The sequence below is a fragment of the Saccostrea echinata genome, unplaced genomic scaffold, assembly GCF_033153115.1.
Source record: "Saccostrea echinata isolate AGI-Se365-2 ecotype Australia unplaced genomic scaffold, CSIRO_AGI_Sech_v1 ptg000003l, whole genome shotgun sequence".
NCBI lineage: Eukaryota > Metazoa > Mollusca > Bivalvia > Ostreida > Ostreidae > Saccostrea > Saccostrea echinata.
The window spans coordinates 13,123,992-13,149,448 of record NW_026889752.1 but is presented as its reverse complement, the minus strand read 5'-3'; the positions used below and the strand labels follow the sequence as shown (position 1 = coordinate 13,149,448).

General features: G+C 33.8%; 1 protein-coding gene across 1 annotated transcript in view; it reads right to left on the bottom strand.

Moving 5' to 3' along the window:
• LOC133178485 (uncharacterized) overlaps nucleotides 1–25,457 on the bottom strand; it is a 61,727-nt gene that overhangs the window by 26,910 nt on the left and 9,360 nt on the right. Inside the window, exons 2-14 of the mRNA XM_061313179.1 lie at nucleotides 11,344–11,486; nucleotides 10,199–10,276; nucleotides 9,279–10,007; nucleotides 8,895–8,978; nucleotides 8,490–8,597; nucleotides 6,192–6,246; nucleotides 5,846–6,046; nucleotides 5,475–5,588; nucleotides 5,118–5,276; nucleotides 4,259–4,602; nucleotides 2,110–2,302; nucleotides 1,849–1,984; nucleotides 1,228–1,360 (exon numbers count right to left, since the gene is read on the bottom strand). Coding sequence (XP_061169163.1) covers nucleotides 1,228–1,360; nucleotides 1,849–1,984; nucleotides 2,110–2,302; nucleotides 4,259–4,602; nucleotides 5,118–5,276; nucleotides 5,475–5,588; nucleotides 5,846–6,046; nucleotides 6,192–6,246; nucleotides 8,490–8,597; nucleotides 8,895–8,978; nucleotides 9,279–10,007; nucleotides 10,199–10,276; nucleotides 11,344–11,486 — 2,477 coding nt within the window. The remainder of the gene's footprint in view (nucleotides 1–1,227; nucleotides 1,361–1,848; nucleotides 1,985–2,109; nucleotides 2,303–4,258; nucleotides 4,603–5,117; nucleotides 5,277–5,474; nucleotides 5,589–5,845; nucleotides 6,047–6,191; nucleotides 6,247–8,489; nucleotides 8,598–8,894; nucleotides 8,979–9,278; nucleotides 10,008–10,198; nucleotides 10,277–11,343; nucleotides 11,487–25,457) is intronic.

Below are 25,457 nucleotides of genomic sequence, written 5' to 3'. Positions count from 1 at the left end.
GATGCATCATCCATGCAAATTTGGTTCAGATAGCCCTTATAGTTTACTTTAACCTGGTCACTCATCTGGAAAATTTAGGTCAGATACAGCATCCGAAGCAAGCCTGTTAGTGTGCATCCTTAGATGCATCATCCATGCAAGTTTGGTCAATATAGGGCTTATAGTCACTTGGAAATGAGACCTGCTCCAAAAACTTTAACCTGCTTCAAGAACTTTAACCTTCTCCAAAAATATTAATCTGGTCATTCTTCAGCTGAAATTGCAGCCTCTGAAACCTTGACTGGTAAAATGAAACACACAACAAACATCCTCCATGCATCTCTGATTAATATAGACCGAAAAAATACTTGAAAAGAAATCTGCTCCAAAACCTTTAAACTGGGACGCGGACGCCGAGGGTATTACATAAGCTCCCCCAACTTCGTTGAGGTAAGCTAAAAATGCATAAGCAGAATAAATAATTATACATTCATGAATTTTACTGAATCAAATTTCTAACATTAATAACCTGCTGTTTCCCACAATTTCAAATTAGTACTTTTTAAAAATTCTCTATGAAGAGTGCCTATATTTAACTATTGTTTAAACCAGTCACGAAAAAGCCTAGTGGTAGGGCACTCGCTTCATGATCGGGAGGCCCAGGTTCAATTCTCATTCGCTGCTCAGTGTCAAACCTAAGAGGTAAATATAGGTAGTAATGTTCCTTAGTCAAGTGCCCGACACTAGAAGTGAGTCACAGGTCTTTCAGATAAGACCTTAAAAACCAAGGTTCCGTATCACGGTTGGCATTGGCATGATAAAGAACCCTCACTGCTCAATGGCCCTGAGTGCCGAGTATAGGTCTAAATTTGAAACCCTTCACTGGCATTAGGTGACATCTCCTATATGAGTGAAAAATTCACGAATGGGAGATTAAACAACAGTCAATCAATACCTATTGCTCAAACTTTTTAGCCATCCTTCAAGAAAAAAAAATTAATCACTTATTATATTTAGATTCCAAACATCCAGATCTATTGTTATCAGTCCCCCACATTCTTTTTTCAAAAGATTTAGATGAGAATCTGGGAATTTTTTTTTATATGGCATAAGAAGGAAAAGTATGTATGAAACTCAGTCATAAACTTTTATTCATTATTATTAATGAGGTGGCATTGATTTTAATACACTCCTTAAAATGACAGTTGCAAAAAGGTCCATGTCACTTTACATGGCTGTAAATTTTACCTTCATCATTGCTGAGCACCTCTGGATCAGAACATGACCCTGTGACTTTTGACTAGAGGTCAGGTCACTGCCATCCCAGGCCAGAGTGTACAGCTTGGTCTTCTTCAGAGCCTCCCTTGTGGACCAGAGATAACTGTATAAAACAGTACAGGTTCATCATCAGGTGATAATGATGATAAATATCTGTATAAACTACAAACATACATGTTCAAGTATACATATATATTGATAAATATATTCATTATAAAAAGTTTCTGAGGTTTCATTAATGTCTGTGGAAACCAAATTTCATGGTTTTGGCAAAAAATACAATTCTGTTGTTATATGAAATTGTGGATAGGTATTTCGTCCTATCCTTTAATTCGTAAACTCTGTAATTCTTTCATGGTCTGGCTCAACCAACAATGAAAACTGGTGTTCAACCAAAAAAAGATGAAACTGTAGTAAATCTTATTAATACATGTATTATCATTGCATATGAACAATTTCTTAAGTTTCTAAATACTTTCTTCCCCTCCCCAACACCCCCCCCCCCCCCTACAAAGTCTGAACTCTTAATATAATGTCATTCTTTTCAAAAACATTTACACAGAAGAGTAGCAGTAAATAATATGACCTTACCCCACAGTTGGTACAAACTTGAGTTTGTCTTTATTTGACAGCAGGACAGCACTAACGTTTTGCTGCAGATGAGGTGTCATTCGGCCTAAAACAGGTACCACCTTCCACCCATTACCATTATCATAATGCCAAGTACCTGAAAATTAGGTAGGAAATGCGAGATGAAAACAGATACATGTATATTAACACAAACTAAATCACAGAGACTGTGAGCAAACTTCAAAATAATATAATTTTCTGCATTCCCCCCTGAAGTCTTACCCAGTACATCTGAGACTGCTCCCAGTAGAGCTAACCCTAAAACATCCCCATCTTCATCTGTATAAACTAAATCACTTATCTCCCCCGCTGTAAACTCCCTGTCACCAGAGTACGGCTGTACTAAGACTGAAGACAAGGTGTCCATTGTTTTCTCTGGAGAAGTCAAATATGGGGCATTGTTTACAGCTATTATCTAAACAAAGAAAGAAAAATTTTCTCATGGTTTAGTCATAAAAATTGAACAATCTTTGGTGAAGTCTACAATTTAATAATAGTTACAGTACTGTAATGTCATGCATATATAGCACCATACATGAACGGACACTATACAGGCTATAGTCTGGTAACATATTACTGTAATTGAACATAAATTAGCACACTCAACATTTAGCATAATTGTCCTCTTCATCTGATCAGCGCAATCATAATTTAGTGCACTTGATTTTAAAAACCAACATTTATTGATTTAAGGTATTAGGGGTGTAATGGTCATGACCTTGAATATGACTAAATTCAGTTTAGTTATAATGGGCAACACTTCAGGCAATATTTCCCAAAGTTTCGTACAATTCTGTCCAAACATAATTTTTCTATACTTATTTTCATACCTGTACCCTCTAACTACTGGTGCACCTTTAATAGACAAAAGGTACAGATGTAATTTTTACCTCTACTCTAGTTAGTCGCAAACAGTTGAATGTTTCATGTATTCAGCTGCAACACTAAGCAGTACAGATTGCATATATGAATTCTTTTTAGTTCAAATTCATCAGGTATGATATATGAATACTTGTAATCGAGAGAACTTGTCTACTTTGAGTGACAATTTTGGCGATTTTTTTCATAAAACTGTTTGTAATATTCTGTCAAAGAAAAATATGGTAGGAAAGATCAATAAAAGAACAATATCAATTTTGTGTAAGGTGTGTTTGTGATAATATAACAACAAAAAAAATTTATTCCATCCACAATATTTATCTATATTCTGTATCATAGCGACGTACCCCTAAAAATTTAAGCCATTATTTTTTGTTAATGTCACGGGATATGCGATACTTAATGAAATAATGAGCATATATAAACAACAGGTTATTGTCATATTGAATACACTTCACTTTAGTCAGATTCATTTGTTCAGAAGATTGACCTCGTCACAGTGACCTTGACCCAGAGAAAGATTTGCAAAATGACCTATATTTTTGAAGCTTCACTGTGCATGAAGTTCTTTACAGATCAAAACATTACTATACAATGTAGACTAAAATATATACTGACAGAAACACTAATCAAAAGGTAAAAAAAAAACTAATTTGCTCCCACATGTATATAAAAAATATCAATAAAAAATATTCAAACCCCCCCCCCTTCTAAACAGTGAACTTATGTAAAAATAAATAAATTAATGTAAATAAAATAACAAAAATCACCCTAACCCAACCCAGAATAAATCATTCATTCCCATATCTAATATTATTTTTTTTTTCTTCAATGTTGTAAACATATTTACATTCTATTTTTTACCGATATATTTTGAACATCTCAGATATTTTACGTATGGACATTGAACGTCACTTATAAATTGCAGATTCTACAATGCACGCAATGCTTCCTATTATGTACATTTTTTTACCCCTCAAACGGTTTGCTGATATTGAGAGTATCACAAGAAATCGCAATGCGAATGTAAAGTTTTGAAGAAAGGTATACTTTCGAAAATGGTGCTATTTTTAGAAGTTGGAAAAACCCATGAAGTGTGCATTTGATGGTATCATCGTTTTTACTGCATATTTTCTATTAATAAAATATATTAACGTGTTTTCTACGTAATATCATATTTATTCTCTCCTCCGCTAAGTTATATTCCTTTTCTTTGGTGTATGTTTTATGTTAGCGTCCTAGGCCGTCTTGACGACACGCCATTTTTGTTTACGAAGTACAGTGTTCCGAAAACTGCCGATGTCAGACACCTCGGTAAATGCCGTCATTTTTACCGGAAATGGCGTATTACACCTCTAATACCTTAAATCATGTTTTAATGTGTTGCTTGAATTAGTGGCCAAGAAGCAGTGCAAAGAGGGCTAAAATTTGATTAACACTAAAAAAAAGTACATTTACAGTATAAATTTAAACTGAATTAAACTTAAATTACCATCAAAGTGAACATGAACTGATCTCCAGAATTTGTAGTCAGAAGAAAATGAACTTCTCCACTGAAAGCTGGATGTATTTTGACATAAAGTAATTTGGAAGTCCTTCCCTCGTCCTCCAAAACCACACCTTTTGAGGAAACTCTCCTCCAATGAGGTCCCACTTCAGTCTTTGTAACTAAGGTAGCCACTGGCAAGCCACGGGAATCCATAGGAACCTCATAAAGGGAGACTCGTAAAGGGAAGATAACTCTTTGTGCCATTGATTTCAAGCCTTCTCGGTAGATTTCCGTCACGTTCTTTACCGACACAATTTCCTTATCATACACAAATTTAGGAACTTCATCTGCAATTGAAGTTAGCTAGAATGTATCAGGCAGTAAATAACAGTAAAATGTTCAGACTTTGAAACCATACAACTGTAATGCAATCTAAGTTATTAAGAGCTAGGCAAAGATTACACATTTCCCAATAGAACAATCTCGTGTCAAATATGTCTCTCAGAAATTCAAAAGTCATCATTCACTTAAAATACAGAACAGAAAGAAATCCTCTAGAAATGAGAGCTAAATAAAAGTTTAATTTCATGAACCTGTAAAATGCTTTCTCAAAACATACATGTACATGTATATTATGTATATGACTTAATATTGTTCAGACACATTACATGTAAGTTGCATTGCTTTGAAATGCTCTTACTTTTTCATTAAATATTCCTCATTTGTCAAATGTAACTTCAAAGATTATTACGTCCAACTTGCACAAAATCTCAAAATTCGTATAAGATGCATCTATAATAATATTTCATCAACCTTTATGTTGAAAGTACAAAATCAGTATATTTTCTTCAAATCATTATACCTGATATATTGACATGAAACACCTTGTCCCATTCATCAAATATCCAGTGGGTCACACCCTCTGTGACATTTATGGAAGTCATCACCATGGAAACTGTAGGAGTAACAGTTTTGGGAATAGCAACAATTCCTATGTGATACTGGAAACCCATGGTAATTACTATAAAACAATTAAGAGGGATAATTTTCATTGATTCAACCTCTCCATGATTAATCTTACAACTTCATTTACTTTGGTGTTTATCTAGCTCTTTTCTCAAAAAACAAGGACCAAAATATCAATACACAGAATGGTAACATTCATTTGGATTAACCAGTTGACACCTTAAATTAAGATAATCAGCAGTGATATATTTACTGTCAGGTGGGAGGGAGAGAATTCTGCAGGTGACCACACCCGCCTCCTCCCCATCAGTAGTTACTGTGATCAGTTGGGTCAGGTCCACATCCATCTCACCCAGGGCTGTTCTCCCTACAGTGACAACAATGCAGGGCTAGTCATGTAAAAGAACTGCCAGCAACAGGAATTATGTTATTTAAGATGTAAAAAAGCAAGGTACAAATGTAAGGTTTACTTTTACCATTGCCAGAGATTTGACAATAAACTAATTAGCATCTCTATATCTCTATCTTTTATTTTTAAAAGAATCCTGACATTTCTCCCTTTTCTGTTTGAAATATAAGCAAATTTTCTGAAGGCAAGCATTAATAAATGCCCGTGCATCAAACCTGCATAAAAGCGCACTCCTGAATTCTGGTCACAGCTGAGTCTAACAGTCAACTGCTGTGGCAGCTTGAGACTTCTCCTTTGTGCAATGTACTCTGACAGTCTGAACTGTACAGCATCATAAACTGTGACTGCTTTGTCCACCAGAAGGAGGCGGTCACCAGCTGAGGTTGGAGAACTAGTTGAAGTTGGGAGAAGTCTGTCTGTAATCAAAGGTTTAAATTTTTTGTAAAATAAACTACATCTACATTTAATTTCTGATTGCATTTTTAAATCTTTTTAAAAATTTTTGCTGGATAAAGGGATTTTTGAGTTGTTTTTTCAGTATAGTGAGGTTGAAAAAAATACCTTCATTTTCTGTACACGTTCTCTCAACACAGCGAGCAGATGCTAGGCAGAAAACCTGGGGTAAAGCAAATTATGTCAATTTACAATAATCAATACAAAATAAAAAATACTTGTAACTTAAGACTTTTAGTTAATAACTTTTAGAATGATCAAAGAATATTCTTTATAGTCTCAAACTAGATATGACCATCTCAAAGTGCCCTGCTTTTAGCAATAAAGGACATAAGGGTAAGAGATCCTTTATCCAACGGCCCAGATGAAGCCAGATGGGGAAAATGGCAGAAAAAATATCAAGAAAAGAGTTTTACTGAGATTTGCTGTAACCTTGATCACTAGCCTAGAAACTGCACACCTCTACCCCCGGGCCCCTACGGGTGAAGTTTGAGCCAGATAGGGACAAATGAAAATGAAGCAACAGTTGGATGGACAGGCAAACAGACTGATCACCATAGAGCACCCGCAGAGTGAGGCCCTAGTAACATAAATCCTAATTCTGTATCCATTTGACAATATCAACAATATTCACAAGACTACAAAGCAATTTCATAAGTGATAAACTGCTTGCATTTTAAATTCAGAATAACTGACAATCATATTCATACGTGTAACCGGTTCTTGTAGAAATTAAAACTGCAAGATGTTATGGGGTTGGATTCTGTTTTTATTCCATGGAGATATTAGGTAGGAATTTTAAAAATCATACATATTTTAGATGATAATTTTTCAACCTTAAAATAACAACAAGACATAAGAACATAGACAACATTTCACATGCAAGCACATTCACTTTTCAACACAAAATGACCACAATTTAAACACATAAAACATTCATTTAGGCCATTACATAACAATTTATGCGAACACATTCAAAGGGCAGTAACTCCTTACAACTCTGCATGATTGACGAATACATTTCTGCAGATTGAAATGTTTACAATACTTTAAATATAATGTTAAACATACCAGCTTATGGAACCAAGTGATTTATCTCACAGGATGACTTTTAGAGCTACATGTATTTACATGATGACCTAGTTGATTAATATTAAGTTATCGAATCATTATTATTCAGAGCCAGATCTTAATTAATTTCAGAAGATCTACATGAACTGATTAAAACATAACTTAATGGCTACTACTTTACAATACCAATCTCAACTTTATAATTTTAGAACTTTCACCCTAGTACACTCATACTCATTTTTAACAAATTTAAATCAAAATACTTTTATTTCATTCGATCATTTATATCTTTAAGTTTATGATTATTATTTGAGTTTAATGAAGGGTTAATTTACTTACAGGTAATAGGTGTTTAATTCTCCAAAATATATCTAATTATAACATACTCAGACACACAGATCTATACAACCTTCTCAGACAAAATCAGCTCTGAAGGGAATCCAAAAACAAAGGTTTCCCGCCTGAATGGACATCACTGCTATAAGCAATAACAACTGACCAATAGAATTTATGGACATGGACAGTACCCTTATTCATAAATAGACTGATCCTTAAAACTACCTAAACCTATAGTCTTTGGGTTAAACCATTAATTAAATAGGGATGTTTAGGATTTTTAATTCATAAATAAATAACAATATATTAGAAATGTACATGCAGTGCTTCGAGTAAATGTATGAATGAATGAAATAATCAAAGTACTGATACAGTACTGAAAGACGGGGTCAAAAAATAAACTTCATTATTTTACAAATTTCATTACTGCGTGTTGGAAATTTTTTTCAGGGCTTTGATACCAACTAAAAATTTTTTATATTAATTTAATATTAACATTTTAAAATAGAACTGTGAAAAATAATATATCTGCGCACTAGTCAAGAAACATTTTTGAATTGTCCGAATTTCACTGGGTCCAAATTAATACGACTTTTCTGGAGGTAAACAATCGATGATGCGTACGCAGTCTTGTATTATGTAGCCGAGTAGTTTGTATACTAGAGTGGTTCAGTATTATGTTTTTCAGGTTTAAAATTTTCCAAACACGCTTCTTTGAGTAAGAAAAACTTCATATGACTCTCATTAGTTTGATCCAGCGTGTTTGCATCTTAATCAAAACAATTTCTGCACTCTTTCATGAAGCGTAGATTTAATTCGTGTTCTCTCCGCACAGCTTCCGTTTTGAGGCTTCAACTGACAGTAAACTAATAAAGGGGGTCACGTGACCCAGTCTAAAAATATATAGCATATATAGCATTAATTAAAAATAAAACTAAGTACAACTACCATATGTACATGCATTTTGAATTATGGTATGCTGGATCCGTTTAAACGTACCTGGTTGGGGGGACATTTAGAGACTGGGGAAGGGGACATGGTGGTCCCGGGTCCCTGACAGGGCTCAGAATTCTTCACACAACTTCCTCTGGCAGGGCAGTAGTATTCCTTAAGATAAATCCCTTCAATATTATTCCTTTGTATTTATGTTTAAATGCATTTACTGAACACTTTCCTTTTTTAATTGCATTGCCACTAACAAGTAATGTTGGACTTGAAATCCATGGGAAAAAAAAATTAAATTATTGTCATAGTTACATAATAAATTGGTTGAATATTTGCCTTCTTGTTAGTATATATACCCATAGTTACTGTTTAATTTACATATAAATATCAACAACACTATGTCAAAACTAAAACCAGGAAGGCAATACATGTATATCTCTTACACAGTGTAACATTTACCTGCTTCGGGTCACACAGGTAGGGGGAGGGCATGGCACAGTTTGTATCCATCTCTACACACCTTCCTGACTTTAGGCAGAATATCTTTAAAAGTATGAAAGTTCTTTATTAAAATTTTGTTTAATATTTAATATAAATTTTATATCATAATATATATGTATTCATGTATAATCACAAAAGGAATAAATCCATCATTTAAACATTACGTGTACATGTATATAGAACCTGTGTATAAATTAACATTATATTATTCAAAGAGTGTGCATGTTTTCTTTCTAAAGTTTATTTCCAAATTTCACAAACACAGTGTACTGTACTCTTGAATGAAAAGAGTTAACCAATTCATAAAGCTACCTGGAACTAATCATCCAATCAGCAACCTACCTGTCCCTCTGTACACGAGCTTGTCACTGAGGGTGGGACTGTAGTTGTCTGTGGTCCCCTTGAATCACAGCCTCCCTGCTTTGGTAAGCACCTGCCCTTCTGGAGACAAAAATATTCATTGTCTCCACATTTATGACTTGTAGTCCCTCCCCCACTCTCCCCCTCACAACTCTCCTCCCAGGGTATACACTTATCCGTGGTCATACAGTACATCTCCCCAGTGCCACACTTATTGTCATCGCCATCTTCCCCGGTGCCACCACAGTCCCTTACTCTGGGTACACATCTGTTCCTCTGCAGGCAGAAATATTCCTCCTCTCCACATTTACTGTGAGTTTCTGATGTTGGAGTTGGTGCTGTCCGTTCACCCTCACATCCTTCTGAAACTTTGACACATCTTCCTCTCTGCAAACAGAAGTACTCATCACTGCTACATTTTGTCTGGACAGATTCCACCAATTTTTCTTTTTCTTTTCCACACCCTTCTTTCGGCTGGCATTTGCCAGAGGCAAGACAGAAAACCTCATTTTCTTGACATTTTCCCTGCACTGTTGCTCTGCTTTCACCCTCTCCCTCATTACAATTGGTTTGGCGAGGGACACATGCTCCCCTTTGCAGACAGAACACTTGATCTTCACTACATCGTGAGGTTGTGGGTTGTACAGTTGGTCCTGGGAAAGAGCAGCCACTATTCTTTGGAATACATCTTCCTGAGGCCAAACAGAATACCTGAAAACAAACCACAAATTTTATTTTCAATACAAAATGAGATTATTTTTCTAACACTCGACACATGTCTTCCATGTTTAAATCTATTCTTAGGAGTTAAAGCCTTTATATTTATATATTGTGACAGATAATAAATACATGTAACACTGAAGAAAAAAAGTTGTTAATTTAAAGGTACATTTTAGAATTACCTCCCCTTCAGAACACTTTGTGTGTAGCCTGGATGATTCTGCACACTGATCTCTGCATTCTCCATCAACACAATACCTCTTTAATCAAAATAAAAAGCTTATATTTTACTCCAAATGATTCACATAATCATAGTTACGTTTGTCTTTGGAATCTAAGACATATATATTTTGCATTATCCTGGTAGCAATTATTTAAAGAATCACTTGATATTGTTATATACAGACATTTTCTAGTTAAAGTTCTAGTATACACAAAATATCCCCTACTTAATTACAGTAGGTGTACATAAACACATTCAAAATTCATGCAGCACAATGATTTGTTATGAAGTGATTGGAGTAATCATGAATCAGCACTACAGATGTGCATGCCATGTATTGTAATCGTTTATGATTTAAGTTATCTGCGCCAAAATGCACCAAAGTGCAGTATTTGCTAAGTTTTACTGAAAGAAATGAAATTAAAAGAAATGCTATTATGCACGATAACATACTAAATGTACTGACTACATCACAAATCTAAGATGGTATTTGTTTTACTTCAGTTCACTGAGGAAAGCAGTGATGCCTATGGAGGTTTATGTTCAAATTCTGACTTGATGACCATACATGACTTTCAGACTCTCTGTCATAAATGGAATAAAATTTCTGAGATCTTTGAGCTTTGTTAAAGGCTACGACTTAAGAAAATTTATATGACCAGTGAGAGCTAGATTCAAATAAATTAACATGTACATGTAATACCATAGAAGTGGAATTTATAGTGAGACGCAAGTTTAGCGATTTATCCCACAAAATTGGTGTATATTTTTAGCAAGAGGTAATTATAGCGATTTTATAATAATGCCCAGGAAAATAGCTATAACCATCAATACAGAATGAATAAATTAATTGTATTTTTAGTGATTTTCAATATTAGAGATATCAAAACCCTCGCTAATAATTTACCAAAATTAAATCTTAATGGCTAAATTTCCGCTTATATGGTATGTCTCCTTATGCAACATGCTACTTAGTCACTCAGCTTATTTGATAATTAAGCCAATTCTTTGAAAAGCATTCTAATCCAATATGTCCAAAACATATGTTATGCAGCACCCCATCTTGTGGTCCCAATGTAACTCTATTATTGTATATGTACTTACTGTTCCTGGGGGACAGATTCCGGTTGTGGACAGCAAACTTGGTATAGATGTAATGAAATTAGGTGGTGTGGTAAAAACCTGAGTAAACCCCTCCACGCCCCTCCATCCCACAGCAACAAACACCAGACACAGGCCAACAAGAGCTGTCAAAAAAAGGTTAATATATGCTACATTGTATATGTCTGAATAATTTTGAAATATATATACAGGGACCAACCTAGACCCAAAATTTAGGGAGACTTCACTTCTCTCTCAAAGAAATGTAGGGAGAAGTTTTGAATTCTAGGGAGACTTCTTGGTGCGTGTGGCGCACATTGATCATTATGAAACTTTTTAAAAATAAAAACATTTCATTGTTTATTACTTAAATACATTTCAATAATTCTTTCCGTATTATTTAAACATCCTAGTAAAAATAATTTAAAAAAAAAAAAAAAAAAAGAGAGAAAAAAAAACTTTATATTTTTCCAATTACAAGGTATATAAATATCTACCAAAATATATAAAATGACAATGTAAGAGTTTCTAATAACTTGTTTATCACACTTTTTCTTTCATTTCTTGCATAATATGCACAATTAACTTTTAAATGATTCACACGTTTTTCTCTCCTCTCAGGGTAAGAGTTTCAGGCTCTTGGCATAGTCATAAATTTGTTATTGTAAGAATGGACTTTTTCATACACAGAAGCGTAAAATCTAGAGGAATTACGACAGAGTATTCGATGCATTGGTCATTAGTAGCAAAACAGGTGCAAGTGCCCTGCTGTTTCACTTATTTCAGCAGTAATAAAACCAGATTTATAAAATAGTGATGATACTACTACGTTTCTTAATAGATTTTTTATGATTTTCAATACAAGGGTTGCAAATGTTAAGGCGACTTAAACTTCTCTTTCGTGATAAATTACGGTGAAGTTTTGAGCTCAAAAGCAACTATTTCGCCTCAGTCACCCCTTAGGTTGGTCCTTGAATTTATAGTTTTTATAGCATGCAGATAGCAATATAGATCTATCTAGCTGTGGTCTAACTAACATAAACCAACAGGACAAAGGGCTACATTGAAAATTGTTCTCATTGTGATTGGATAGTGTTAGATGTACAATGTATTTCCATCAAAACTTTTGCAGAAGTTTTAACAACATAGTATGTAGGGTTGTAAGTATATGTTGGTGAACTTTACCCAGATACCATGAGATTTGGTGCCAGCAAAGCAAATCAAATGGTACCTGGGAAAAGTTTACAACATATTTAGTACATGTTTCACATGAGAAATTAAATCCTTTGTGTCTTTATCTATTTCATTTTAACTCTTCTGATATCTTTTCTTTCTTAATCAAGATAATGATGATTTAATCCTAACTGGTGCTATTATGTACATGCAGGCTCAGATGTGACAATTATACCCTCAGGGGTATATCTACCTCTCTGCAACAGGTCAGGTGAGTCCACAGTAAGTACATTTCAAATAAATAGGTAATTGACAAAATCTCTGTATGTAGCTAGTTATGTCTTTTCTAATGGAATTAAGCCAGCTAGGAGCTAAGGATCTTTTGGACATTAGTGAAAATTTGTTTTTGGATGTATAGATCTAAAGATTTGAAAAATGGTCAAATTACTTCAGAAACACAAAGAATTCAACAGAAAGTGCAACAACAAAAAACTGTAGAAGTTCAACTTGTGTCAGCCTTTATGTTTTATAACAAGTAAGTAAATTTTATTTATAAAGTTGGAATTTTGTACACCGAGTATAACAATGAGTTCTGAAGAGACTGTAAGTAACATAAAATTGTACGGACTCCTTGAGCAATATCAGGCCTGTAGGAAGCAAAGCAATTTCAGTTTGGGGGGGGGGGGGGGGGGGGGGGGGGCACAGCCATACATTTTCAGTTGGGGGGGGGGCACTATCAACTACCAAAAATTTCTTGACAAACATTTTAATTGAGGGGGTGCAAGCATATAGTAGCTATGTTTTCTATAGTAATCTATATATTTGCAAAATTATTATTATTAAATTTTTACATTTTATTGGCTTCTTAGCATCTCAGGATGAACAGTCATTGTTTATCGACCTTGACACTATGTCCATGCATGATTATAATCTTTCATTGATACTGATAGTTTTAATAATAATAGGCTCATGATTAAAAAGTGTTGCACCAATTCATTTGGGTTTATGATACATGTATGTACAGTACAAACCTACATGTACAGGTCCAGTACAAAGACTATTTCTACCTATGAAGCTATTAAGAGCCAGTCCGCGAGAAAACCATGCAAAACCGTCCAAATCGAAGGTTGTCATATCTTGATGAAATTTGGTGGGTAGTTAGACTTCATAACATGTAATTCAAAAAAGTCAAAATTTTCTCCATCATCCAACATGGCAGCCATAGGAAGCGCCACCTTCTTTTTGCACATTTAAGTGCAAATGCACTTAAATAATTCAAGCAAAATGGTAAAAATTACATTTGATTTATTTTACTCAAAATTAAATTTTTATTTCCTTTCAGGTATTTTAAAGTAACATATGACTATGTTCTTTTAAAACTGACATTTATCATAATCAAATACGCAACATATCAAAGGGTAGACAACTCTTAAAAATTGGCACAATGCCAAGTTTGAAGAATTGACAAAATTATTACACATTGAATGGCCAAAATCTTCCAAGACCAAGCTACAAAATTATAATTTTTGAGCTTATTGTCAAAATATAACTCTAAATATTATCTTTGCAAAATATTAAGCTTGGGATTTCATAATTTATTGAGATATAGAGATTTACAAATTGTCAATTTTCAAAAAAATATTCAAATTCCAATGGGTTACAAAATCAAATATAGAACTTTAAATTATGAATACTTGTTATTATATAAATAGTGCACGTTTTTGAGGGTAACAGTTGAAATTGACACCCCAAGGAAAACCATTGTCAACCGACGCGTCAGCGGAGGTTGACAATGGTTTTCCGAGGGGTGTCAATTTCAACTGTTACCCTCAAAAACGTGCACTATTTATTTTATTATACTGAATGTCTTATTGATTTCGGATGTCATTAAAAAATTCGGAGATCGACGTTAACTTCACGCTTAGAAAGCTTTCAAACTCCCCACTTCTATTTTTCTCAATAGGAAAGCTTCGTAAAAGATTTACCAACCTCTTTATTATTTGTTCGCTACTCAAAAAGTCCTTTATCACCTAAAGTTTGCACTCGCAAGGATGTTTCGTCTGTCGTTTGTCTTTTTCAAGTAAGCCACATCGGACGCAAGCTTTTATTGACGTCGTTTATTCGGCTTCTTTCAAACGCACAACCGACGTTTTGAGAATTCTACGGTGAACCGTACGCGCATGATTTGAACGCATGTGATATTTTCGTAATGTTACCCGTTGTCAAGTGTGTTGCTAACGCTGAGGGTAATATTACAGAATATTTACATTTGCAAATGTTTTCCCTTATATAACACTATTTGAACAAGGCGTTTTTACACCTGTGTAAAACACGTTCGTCATGTGACCATAAATTGATTGTTTAGTCATAAACGATCTACGTAATTTCATAGTGACGTCATAAGTGATCGACGTGTTCAACACATTCAAGTTATACCGTTGAGTTTTGAAAAAAATAAATCATTTATGGGTTTAAAACTTTAGTACCTTACTATCTGTTATAAATCAGTCACAAATGTAAATATAAGTAATAAGGTATCATTTTAAAAGTTTTATCGGGATGTAAATACGGGTTGGCATGTGATCAAATCTACCATAAAGCCCTTCGGGCTTTATGGGATTTGATCACATGACCAACCCGTATTTACATCCCAATAAAACTTTTAAAATGATACCTTATTTCTTAATTGTTAAATGTGTCTAAACCAATCAGATTTTAGTATTTAACATGAAAGTATAATAATAGATAAGAAAAAATGTTACCATTTTCTTTGTAACCATAATATTGAAAAAAAAGATATGAAAATAATTAAAAAAATTCAAAAATTACCCCCAATTTGAGGATTGGCATTTTGCCAATTGTTTAGAAATGGTATGAATTCATGATAAATTGTTTTGGTTTACTTTTAAATTTTCAACGATCATATTGAATATTCATGTTTCTTTCATTTTTGTAAGATAGTTTCTCTATAATTAAAAAATTGGAATTTATATGTCTTTAAATTCAGGAGGACTCTATTACATCACGGTTCACAATACATATAAATTATGAGACTTGAACACATTTGAGCTTCCGATAAGTTGTTTGCATTCTGTCAATTTTAAATTGGCCCACTCTTGTCAAAATAACAATTCTGAATTATCAAAATACTGACATGAAAATGATGAAGTGCTATGCAAAATACTCCATAAGGGAATTTAGCTTCTTTTTTTTTTTTTTTTTTTTCAAATCATAGAACTTAATTTTCATACATCCATGTAGATTCATTATGGTATAATTCTGAGATATGAGGAACATAAGTAAAAATCAAAGAATTGTTTTTATTAAAATCTGGGTTTTTTTTCTTATAATCTTACTAAAATGGATTTTGTAAAATGATATATACTGTTAAATCATATTTTGTAGTTTGAGGGGAAGAATTGGTTCTGGGGATTCAATTTAATGGCTCTGAGGTGTTTAGTTGTTGCATATTCCAAAATTTACATTTTACACTCTTCATACCATGACAACAATGACCCCCCCCCCTTTTCAGTTTTAGACTCCAAATCTTTAACTATGTTATTAAACGAGTTAGCCAGTAATTTCAACATACCAATATTTTCAACATTCACTTAAAAATTGTATTTGTGTAAATATTTTTTTAACAAAATTCTACATATATAGTCCAATTTCACAAAGGTTTTCATTTGAATAATAGTGCAAGTACTAGAAATAATATTTCACTAAGTTTGCGCTTTGAACAACATGGCCATAGGAACACGGCCGTAGGAACAGGGGGGCTGCCCCCCCCCCCCCTTAAATAATTTTTCCGATATACAGATTCCTATAGAAAACATAGCTACTATATATATGCTTGTGCCCCCTCAATAAAAACGTCTGATGACCTTTTTTTTTTTGCTCGTCAAGGAATTTCGGGCAGTTGATAGTCCCCCCCCCCCCCCCCCCACAACTCAAAATGTATGGCTGTGCCCCCCCCCCCCCCCAAACTGAATTTACTTCCAAAGGGCCTGCTTAGATAATTTTCTTCAGGACTCATCCTTCTGATATGGGTATCACTATATCTGTACTGCATATACACATGCTGCGCTACGTTGTAACTGGTAATTGGCATACAAAATGTGTATATTTTATAAGAAATGAAAAGTTTTACCAAAACTATGTTAATGATCCTATGTGAGTACCTGGAATATTGTAGACATATATCACGATACTTGCTTTGTCCGTGCTTGTTTTAGGATGATCCTTCTATCCCCATACATGCACAATCTTAGCTGTCTCTCCAGTAAACAAAACGTAATCATGAATGTTTTAAAGCATATATTGGTTTTAGCAAGTAGAGTTTATCACAATTTCCATTTCTACACACTATTTGCTTGTTCAAGCTGGATTGTTGTTGATCTTAAAAATGTGTTTTTCCATTCATAGTGCAATGATGCTCCACAACAACTCCCTAAGTTCATATAAAATGATCATACATGACCTTCTTTATTCCCTGTTGATATACCTGTCATTTTTACCCAATAATACTAAAGAGTTCCAACAAGGGGAGATAACAATTTAACTCCAGGAAATTGTTTGCAGGGGGCTAAAATAAGCAATAAAAATTTATATGAAGTATCTAAATCAGTTATTCATATCTTAAAAAATATACTACATTTAGAATCTTCTTTTTTTCATTTAGATATTTAAGAAATAGTCTATAAATATGATGATAGACTGTTATTTAAAATATGTGAAATTGTAGCGAAGTATGGTATTTCAAAGTTAATTTTCAACATGTAGATATTATTTCCCAAGCTCAATATTTTAATACGTAGTAGACCTTAGACCATTCTAAAGATAACACTTAATTTAATTTAATGTTTTACTTGGTCTTGAGAGAAAATTGCATCTAAAAATGGCTAAAAAATCATACTCATTGATTTAGGATCTATAAATAGACCTTTAAAAACTTAAACATTCATTTGAATTACTTTTTTATACATTAATTGTATAAATAAGACCATGATTTTGAAAACAAAACAAAATTTGAAAATAAACTGATGGCAGAAGGTCACCTTTTGAATTAATCAGTTTGTATGGTTTTTCCATATAATTTAGTGTGATTTTCGATAAATATGCAAATGAGCTGTTACTAAAAATAGATGCGAGGTTTGACAATTTTTTTGTAGATATTTTGACTTCTACTTTATGTAGAAAATTTTAAGCCACTAAAAAATCCTATGTTGCAACCTTCCATTTGGACGATTTTTTGAATTTTGCATGGTTTTCTCGCAGACTGGCTCTTAATAGCTGCGTAGGTATTTAAACCTACCCAAAGTAGTATTTTTACCTACTTTTTGCATTACTTGCATTTTGTGGCCAAACGGCTGAACGGCGCAACATGGTGAGTACCAAATTTCTTAATACAGTCACACTGATGATGAATACAACAAAATTTTGGCCAAAAAATGATAACATTGTAAATTATTAATTTTGCATTAATTACCATGCAAAATTGTTAATTTATGAAGTAATCATTTTTTGGTCAAAATTTTGTTGTATTCATTATCAGTGTGACTGTAGCAAGAAATTTGGTACTCACCATGTTGCGCCGTTTGGCCACAAAATGCAAGTAATGCAAAAAGTACGTAAAAATAGCTACTTTGGGTAGGTTTAAATACCTACGTAGCTATTAATAGCTACGTAGGTAGAAATAGTCTTTGGACTAGACCTGATGTGTGCATGCATGCAGAAACAATGAAGCTATACTTAAAGGTGAACAAGACTCATAAATAGCCATATGCCATATTAGATTTTACTATGATCTATCATGTCTATTATATCAGCACTGGGTATACCCTTCGCATTCGTTACACCTGACTGCTTTATTGTCACGGGTATTGGTGTGGAATGCAACACGTGTCTGTACTGGTTATCTTACATTGCCTTTGTTTACATTTTATTGCAGCTATGTGTATTTGTGTTTGCATGTTTGTATACTGCACTGACCTGTACAACTGTTGTAAGTTTTTGGTATCTTTCTCTCCTGTCGTGGAAGAAGTACAGTTATTTTTGTCGCTACTGAGTACTATGTAGCCTACGTCCGTCTACACAGGTGACAACTGATTACACTGAACAATGTTTAAGTGAACGGCTTATATAGGGGACCTCCAATATAAAGGCTGAATAAAAGAATATGGCGGACAAATTCCTTTTACGAATCGTGTTCAGCTTTAAAGTGCCACAATCAACCACGAAATTGACTTACAATGTAGATATATCTCAGGCCTTATCAAATTATCTATTAATTAAATAAAAGGTATCATTGTTTATTAATAAAATAACATTCCATCAACGGACACCTTAAACTAATGAACCTGGTAACAGATAGCACAGGAGTACTATGAACCAACAGAAATTCTTTTTAGCTCTCTTAAAAAACTTCAACATATAAATGCAATTAAGTACCCTCTATACACTAGAGAAAAATATTTTTTGGACATTGAGAAAATTATAGTGTGTAAATTAAGGTGTAAGTATTGAGCTTATCTATCACATTTTCAACATATTAGGGTGCCTTGCATTTACCCCCAGGAAAAATGTTCAAAGACATTGAAGTACTGAAGAACATAAATCACTGTTGTTTACTTATGTGGGAAAAATACCTGCAAATGAAGTGTTCTATCTATTCATCTTGGTCTATTAAAGTGTTATGAATGCTTGATTTGATCACAAATTCAGTAAGAAACTGTACATTTCAATTTATTTTATTCTTGATCAAAGGGCAGATTACTCTATCTGCATAAAAATACCACAAAATCAGAACTGTCTAGTGTTCAATGTATAGAGGGCTCTTAAGTCACAGTCCACAGGAAAGTTGGTTGACACTAGTACTTGACAACTTAACCTTTGGTAAAAATTCTCTTACTATTTAAAGGTATTCCAACCAATCACCCCGGCCATGGTCAGGCATGTAGTGGGGAGGATGGTGGTGGTGGTGCTCTCTTTTTTTCTAAGAATCATCTTTTGTTGTTAAGTATATATGAGAATTTTCATTAAAAAACACCCTTATTTTATTTGCAGTACATTCAAACCCTCCAGTGTAAAGGAAATAACCTGAAGCAGTCACCCGTCCAGGGGGTCTTTATTCTTTTATTATTATTATCATTATTATTATTTTTTTTTTTGCTTGTCAATTTTTAATTTTCTGGCTCCTCTGACACTCTGAGCAATAATACATTATGCCTGATCATTCCTATACATCCGGGTAGATGTACTTGTTCCAGGCCTGTAGGAGGAAATGTAAGATTTGGGAGGGGAAAAGCAACCAAATATTTTCAGTTTGGGTGGGCATTTTCAAGCAAAAATTCCTTGACTAGTAAAAACAAAACTGGTCATCAGACGAAATTACTGAGGGGACAGTAATCCAACAAGATGTTCTTGTGAAAAAGCTCAAACACTGATGCCCCTGTATGGCAACTCATGGCAAGAGGTAGTTTCTCAAATGCAAATTAAACTTCAGGGTCAAGAGATCAAAAATATTGTTACCCACAGAAAGGACTTGTCTCAATGAGAAATATGAAAGCCCAAGCAAACTGTTCAAAAGTTATGACCAAATTTCAAGCTTTTTTAAAGTAGGTCAAACTCAAAGGTCAAGGTAAAATTAATGGTACCTAGGGGGAAGAACTTGTCAAAAGAAAAACATGGGCCTTGAATCGCTCTTCTGATAAACTGTACAACCTATGACTTCTATTTGAAGCCTCGAAGTATCCTGTATATTTAGATAAACCCTTGAAATTCCAATTCACACTCTGAGAACCCAAGATGATTCTAAGCCAATTGGTACCTGAGAGTTGGTCATGGTGACCTACTTATCACTTGTCATTCTCTGAGGACCCATCAACTAAGTTTGATGATTCTAAGCCAATTAATACCTGAAATATTTTTTAAAATTATAGCCATAAAATTTTATAAGTAGGTCAAGGTGACCTACTTTTCAATTGTTTTACTCCAAGGACCTAAGATGCAAAGGATTTCAAACTCAATCTAACATCAACTGACAAAGTTTGATGATTCTAAGCCAATAAGTACCCGTAATATTTAATTAAAGCCATAAATTTTCAAAAGTAGGTCACGGTGACCTACTTTTCAGTCAACCTACTCCGAGGACCAAAGATGCATCAACTGACAAATTTTGATGATTCTAAGCCAAATAATTCCTGAAAATATTAAATACAGCCATAAAATTTCAAAATATTTGAAAAATATTTGAAATATTTGATTAAAGCCATAAATTTTCAAAAGTAGGTCACCGTGACCTACTTTTCAGTTGTTGTACTCCGAGGACCCATGTTGCATAAACTGACAAAGTTTCATGATTCTAAGCCAATTAGTACCCGAAATATTTTATTAAAGCCATAAATTTTCCGAAAGTAGGTCACGGTGACCTACTTTTTAGTCGACCTACTCTGAAGACCCATGACGCATCAACTGACAAAGTTTGATGATTCTAAGCCAATTAGTACCCAAAAATATTTAATTAAAGCCATAAATTTTCAAAAGTAGGTCACGATGACCTACTTTTTATTCGACCTACTCTGAAGACCCAAGATGCATCAACTGACAAAGTTTGATGATTCTCAGCCAATTAGTACCTGAAATATTTAATTAAAGCCATATAAATTGAAAAGTAGGACACGGTGACCTACTTTTCAGTTGACCTTTCTTTAGGACCCAAGATGCATCAACTGACAAAGTTTTATGATCATAGGACTTAAAATGTCCAAATTATGCCTCTAAAACGCTTTGAAATCGAATGCCTGCAAAGTTCAAAAAGTAGGTCACTGTGACCTACTTTTTAATAAATATGTTTTATGGCCCCAAGATGCATCATCTTACAAGATTTAATGATTCTAAGCCTCCCCGTATTCGAATTAATGACCTTAATTTTTTTAAAAAAGATTAGCCATAAAATTCAAAAAGTAGGTCAAGGTGACCTACTTTTTAGTTGACGTACTTTGAGGACCCAAGATGCATTAACTGACAAAGTTTGATGATCATAGGCCTTAAATTGTTCAAAATATGCCTCTAAATCATTTTGGAAAAGAATGGCCGGAAAATTTAAAAAGTAGGTCACCGTGACCTACTTTTGAGTCAACATGATATGAGGTCCTTAGATGCACCAACTGAAAAGATTTGATGATCCTAGTCCTTATAGTAAGCAAAATATCAACATTTTAATAAAATGTAATTTTTGGTCAACTTTGAAGTGACCTTGAGACCACGCCCTTTGCCCCAGGGTAAATCCCCGTGCAAATTTTAATCTACAACATATCCTCATCCTTTTGTGTAAGTTTGGTGATAATCTGCCCTGTGGTTCTAGAGAAGAAGATTTTTTAGCAACCAGTACTTTTGTTTCTATTTTCCTAATTATCTCCCCTTGTTAAAGGGTCACAACCCCAGTTTTAGTATAAAAGGGAGCCCTTGGGCCAAGGATACCCTGTGACAAATTTGACAATAATTGGCCAAGGGGTTCTTGAGTTATGGCCCATATTCTAAAAAGTTTACGCACACTGCACAAATGGCCATAGCATTAGCTCTTTGAGCCTTTGGCTCAGAAGAGCTAAAAAGCTCTAGCAGGAACTGTTCAAAAGTTATATTAATTTTTCAAAAGCAGGTAAAACTCCGAGGTCAAGGTCAAAGTTGTTGGTCTTTTCACAAGAATACACTTGTAAGCTATGAAAGCCCTTGTATTACATGTAATTGTTCAAAAGTTGTTACCAAGGTTAAAGTTTTTCAAAAGTGGATAAAACTCTAAGGTCAAGGTCAAAAATATTTACACTTAAGGAAAAAAAAATAAACAAATTTCACATTAATTTTGTAAGAGTTACATCCTGTTGTCGACATTACGCTCATTTTTCTCACTAATTCCTTTGAAACTTACATGTAAATATTTTCAACCTTTAAATGTTATCAGAGTCTGATAATTTTGACAATTCCTGTTTTGTCATAGTATGGGGCAAGATGAAAAACATAACGAACATATTCATACAGATTTCATTTGAAAGAAATTGCCCCATAAAGTTGGTAAATGTTAAAGAGGGAAAACAGTGTCTTATGCCTGATGACCCCAGATTGACCCCACAAAGAGAAATATAACTTTTATAAATGTTAAAGTCATCTATAAATACATGTGCATGAAATCCCTAGCACCAGCTGTTCAAAAGTTTTAATAAATATCACCAAGTTAAATTTTGACATTTTTTTGCAAATTAAAGTCATATATGGCGTAATTTTTTGATAAGTTCAGGTAACCAAAAATAAAAAGATCTTTCTGTTAAATTTGTATTATTTCTTTATGCAAAGATAGGACTTTCTTGTAAATTACACAATTTCAATCAATTGCCTTTTAAAGATATTAAAAATTTAAAATAATAACCGATTTATTTAAAGATTCCATATTTAAATAACAGACACATTTAAAGTCAATTTAACTATAGAAACGTGAGGTTATTCAAGCTCAAAATCGGTGAAAATTTTAATTTTAACATAAATAACATATTTTATCATGTATTATAATATTTACACTCAATATCGTATTATTGTTTTTTGAGCTCAGATACGTCTGACATATAATTATAACTTTAAAGTGGTTCAAACTCCAAGGTCAAGAGGTCAGTATGTTGGTACCCAAAAAGCCCTTGACATATTAGGAATATACAAGTGAAATATGAAATCCATAGCTCCAACCAATCAAAAGTTATGGTCTTATGGCAAAGTTTTTGCAGACAAACAGACAGACAGACGTACTAGGCAAAAACTACGTTCCCCCCTGCATCTTCGATTACGGGGGCATGAAACATGTAAAAAGTGGCTTTGTTTTCCAAAGTTCACATTTTTTATCATGTTTATAGGCTAGTCTATATACCAGTATGTTGGCAATATTAACATGATTAATGATTGATTCTTACGCCCATGTACTTTTGTCTTAAGAGTTAACTGTTAAGTACATGTGTATATGCATTTCAAAACAAATAACATTTTAAAGACGAAATTAAAATACCTGGATACACGGGCACTGGAAGTTAATGTAAATATATAGTACGTGCATGTATACACATGATACATTCACATACTTTATTTTTACATTCACTTCCAGTGCCTGTGCCTGGATGGGAACAAAAACAGGCCTACCGTTTATGTGCAGCTGCCTACAGGTTAAGATGAAGAATTAGACTTAAATGCTACAGACCCGCACATGCTACATGTTGACAAGAGACAGAATTCCTGCTGTGTTTTAAACACTGCAGTACAATAATTTCCCTCTGTCAGGTTCTTGTTTTCCGCGCCATCTTTGTTGCAGAAGAGAACTATAGATGTATATATTCGTCCCCTAGCTATTTCGGCACCAGAGTGTGATGTTCCATATGTACTTATATCAAGACGCTCCATTTCATTTAACCATTTTCATTATATTAAAATAATTAATGCATCTTTTCAAGAATTTCCTTTTACATACTTTATATGAAAGCTGAAGATAAAGATTTGGGATATGAACATGTTTTTTTTAAAAATCAGTTACAAACTTTTTTTTTTTATATATCATTGGATTTTAGAGAATATGTGTCTTAAAAACTTACATATTTTTCTATCTGTTCGAAAAATTGTTGTATGTACATGTAGGCCTACCTGGTATTTCATTTTTTTCCCAACTGCTCACTGCTTACTGCCAACTGCCACTACTGATAGATGATATTGCCTGTTTTGTTATCTTTAATAAACCTTATGATCGATAACAATGATATTAAGGTTCATCGATACTCTGATAAGAGAGATAACTCTTAATGATATAAATGTCTATTCCTTTATAATCTTGTCGAGTTGAAGTATCTTTTTTGTCCAATTTTGCCCTGCAAGCTATGCTATAATCGTTTGTATTTTACTTAAAAAAAACATTTCTTTTGGAAAATCAAAAGAGTTAAAGAAACATTTTATATGAGTGAGCAGAGGGTTTATGAACCTTAATTAAAAAAAATAATTTTTAAACAGAGAAGGCAAGGAAGGAACAAATGGGAGGAAAGAGTATCCCCTCTTAAATACAAAATATCTAATTCCCACATTTCCTTGCAGGCAAACAATTCAATAAATTTTTTGACCGGTGGGGGTGGGGTGGGGGGGTGGGGTGGGGTATTAAAGGCTTAAATACATGTATATACGTCATAAAAAAGGGGGCAAACTTTTAGTAGGATCTTGGGTCATATTTGTTGGTATATGCATTTATATCAGAAATACTAATAAAAAAAAATTATAAAGGTCTTTTACTCTATGTAAAAATAGTTGATCTCAGGCAAGGAAAAGCGATTTCAGTGCGGGGGGGGGGGGGGGGCACAACCCAACATAATTCCCTTGACAAGAAATTAAAAAAGTTCACAGGCGTCTTTATTGAGGGAGCACTACTGTATAGTATATGTATTGTTGGAAATTTAGTGGGACACCCCCCCCCCCCCAACCCCCACCACCATGAATGTTTTTACAGATCTAACATTAGCCATTAAAACTATTTACATCAGACACATATAAAAATTCCCAAATAGAGGTACTTTTCCTAGAGTGAAAAGAAACACAGAGAGATATTGCTAGATATTTAACACTAGGCAAAAGTCACGTTATTATGATTTTCAGTAATATTTCTAGTATATATACATATACCAACAAAGGTTACTCAAGACCCTTCTAAAAGTTTGTTCTTCTGTCGTATGTGAACCCACCCACCCCTTTTCCCGCGTCAAAAAAAGCTGCCTTATTTGCCTGCTATGGAATGCAGAAGTTTTAATAATTTTTTTTTTTAAGAGGAAATACTCCTTCTTTCGATGTACTCCTTCCTCGACTTTACAGTTTGAAAATTCCTAAATCCGCCAAATTTTGTTATTATTGTAAGAACTACGCAAGCTAACTCTCAATTC